Raw genomic sequence first — 1,247 nt, forward strand, 5'->3', positions numbered from 1 at the left:
TATTATATTTTATGAAATAGGAATATGGAGTTAGTAGCAATTATTTATCTATTACATGTATAGTCACAAAGTAAAAATGTTTTCACTCTACATTTTTTTATTTGTTAGTCTTCAAGATTAAAGTCAAATTTTCCCAAAAGAAAAAGAAAGAAAAAAATATTCGAGCATAATTATTATGAAGAGTATGAAAGAGAGTATGAGAAGTATGATTCAGAAGATAGGTCATTAGCTTCTGAAGACGATAGATACTATTTGAATTATCAACCTGAACGAGACTATGATTACTAATTAGGTGTATAAAATGTAATCTTTTATAATAGTTATTTTAAGAGGAAGTGATAGTGAAATTTATTTGGTAATCATCCTTATTAGTAATATTCAGAAATCAAAAAAAAAAAAAAACAATTAAGTACAGAAAAATTATACAAGTTATTATATAAATTAAAAATAATTTCTTGTACTACATACCATGAGAACAAATAAAGAGCAATAAATTAGTAACACAAATATTAAAAATTATTCAAATTTATAAATCGCATGAATTGTTTGAAGTTGAATATGATTTAAACATCAATAAATCTATAATGCTTAAAGAAACATAAAATTATATTAAGTAGCAATATGTTATTTTGACACAGACAGTCCATAATTTTATAGCAAAGTTTTAAAAAAATATAAAAATTAAAAATAATAATATAAAATATTTGGACGGATAGTGTAATAAAAACATTTAGGGGAAACTAATAGAAAAATAATGTAACATGTGATATTATTACTTATGATCAGATGAAATTATATGTGGAACCATTATATGACACTATAAAAATTAAGCATATAATTTATATGTATAGTTTTATACAATGTACATGTAAATTGCGAATTTATAATTTTTTTTATGTTAATATTATTAATTTAGATTTTATCTAATAGTATATTATAGTTAAAAAATAATATTTGTCATAAAAAAATAAGTTTTTTTTTGTGTAATTTTTTTTTAATTTGTTAGCACGATTATGTTTTGTTTAATACTTCCTACTAAAATATATATGTTTTTCATAATTATGTCAATTTTCCTATTTTTAAGATAAAATTTTTTTATGCATGCTTATACATACAAGAAATACTCATATTATAACTAATAATATATTTGTTATGTTAATTTTATTTGAAGGTTTTAAAATATATCATCTAAATATATATATATTACTTAATGTACCAAGAAAAAAGAGTACGTAATATACGGCATA

The 1,247-nt window shown here is 20.0% G+C and overlaps 1 protein-coding gene across 1 annotated transcript; it reads left to right on the forward strand.

Moving 5' to 3' along the window:
* Positions 1-24: 24 nt before the first annotated feature.
* On the forward strand, positions 25-288 carry PVX_038190 (hypothetical protein; the record flags this gene model as incomplete). Its single annotated transcript, XM_001612338.1, has 2 exons — positions 25-29; positions 117-288. 2 exons carry the CDS (start codon positions 25-27, stop codon positions 286-288), a joined length of 177 nt encoding a protein of 58 aa, XP_001612388.1.
* Positions 289-1,247: the final 959 nt, after the last annotated feature.

The sequence above is a fragment of the Plasmodium vivax genome, genomic scaffold, assembly GCF_000002415.2.
Source record: "Plasmodium vivax scf_4701 genomic scaffold, whole genome shotgun sequence".
Taxonomy (NCBI): Eukaryota; Apicomplexa; class Aconoidasida; order Haemosporida; family Plasmodiidae; genus Plasmodium; species Plasmodium vivax.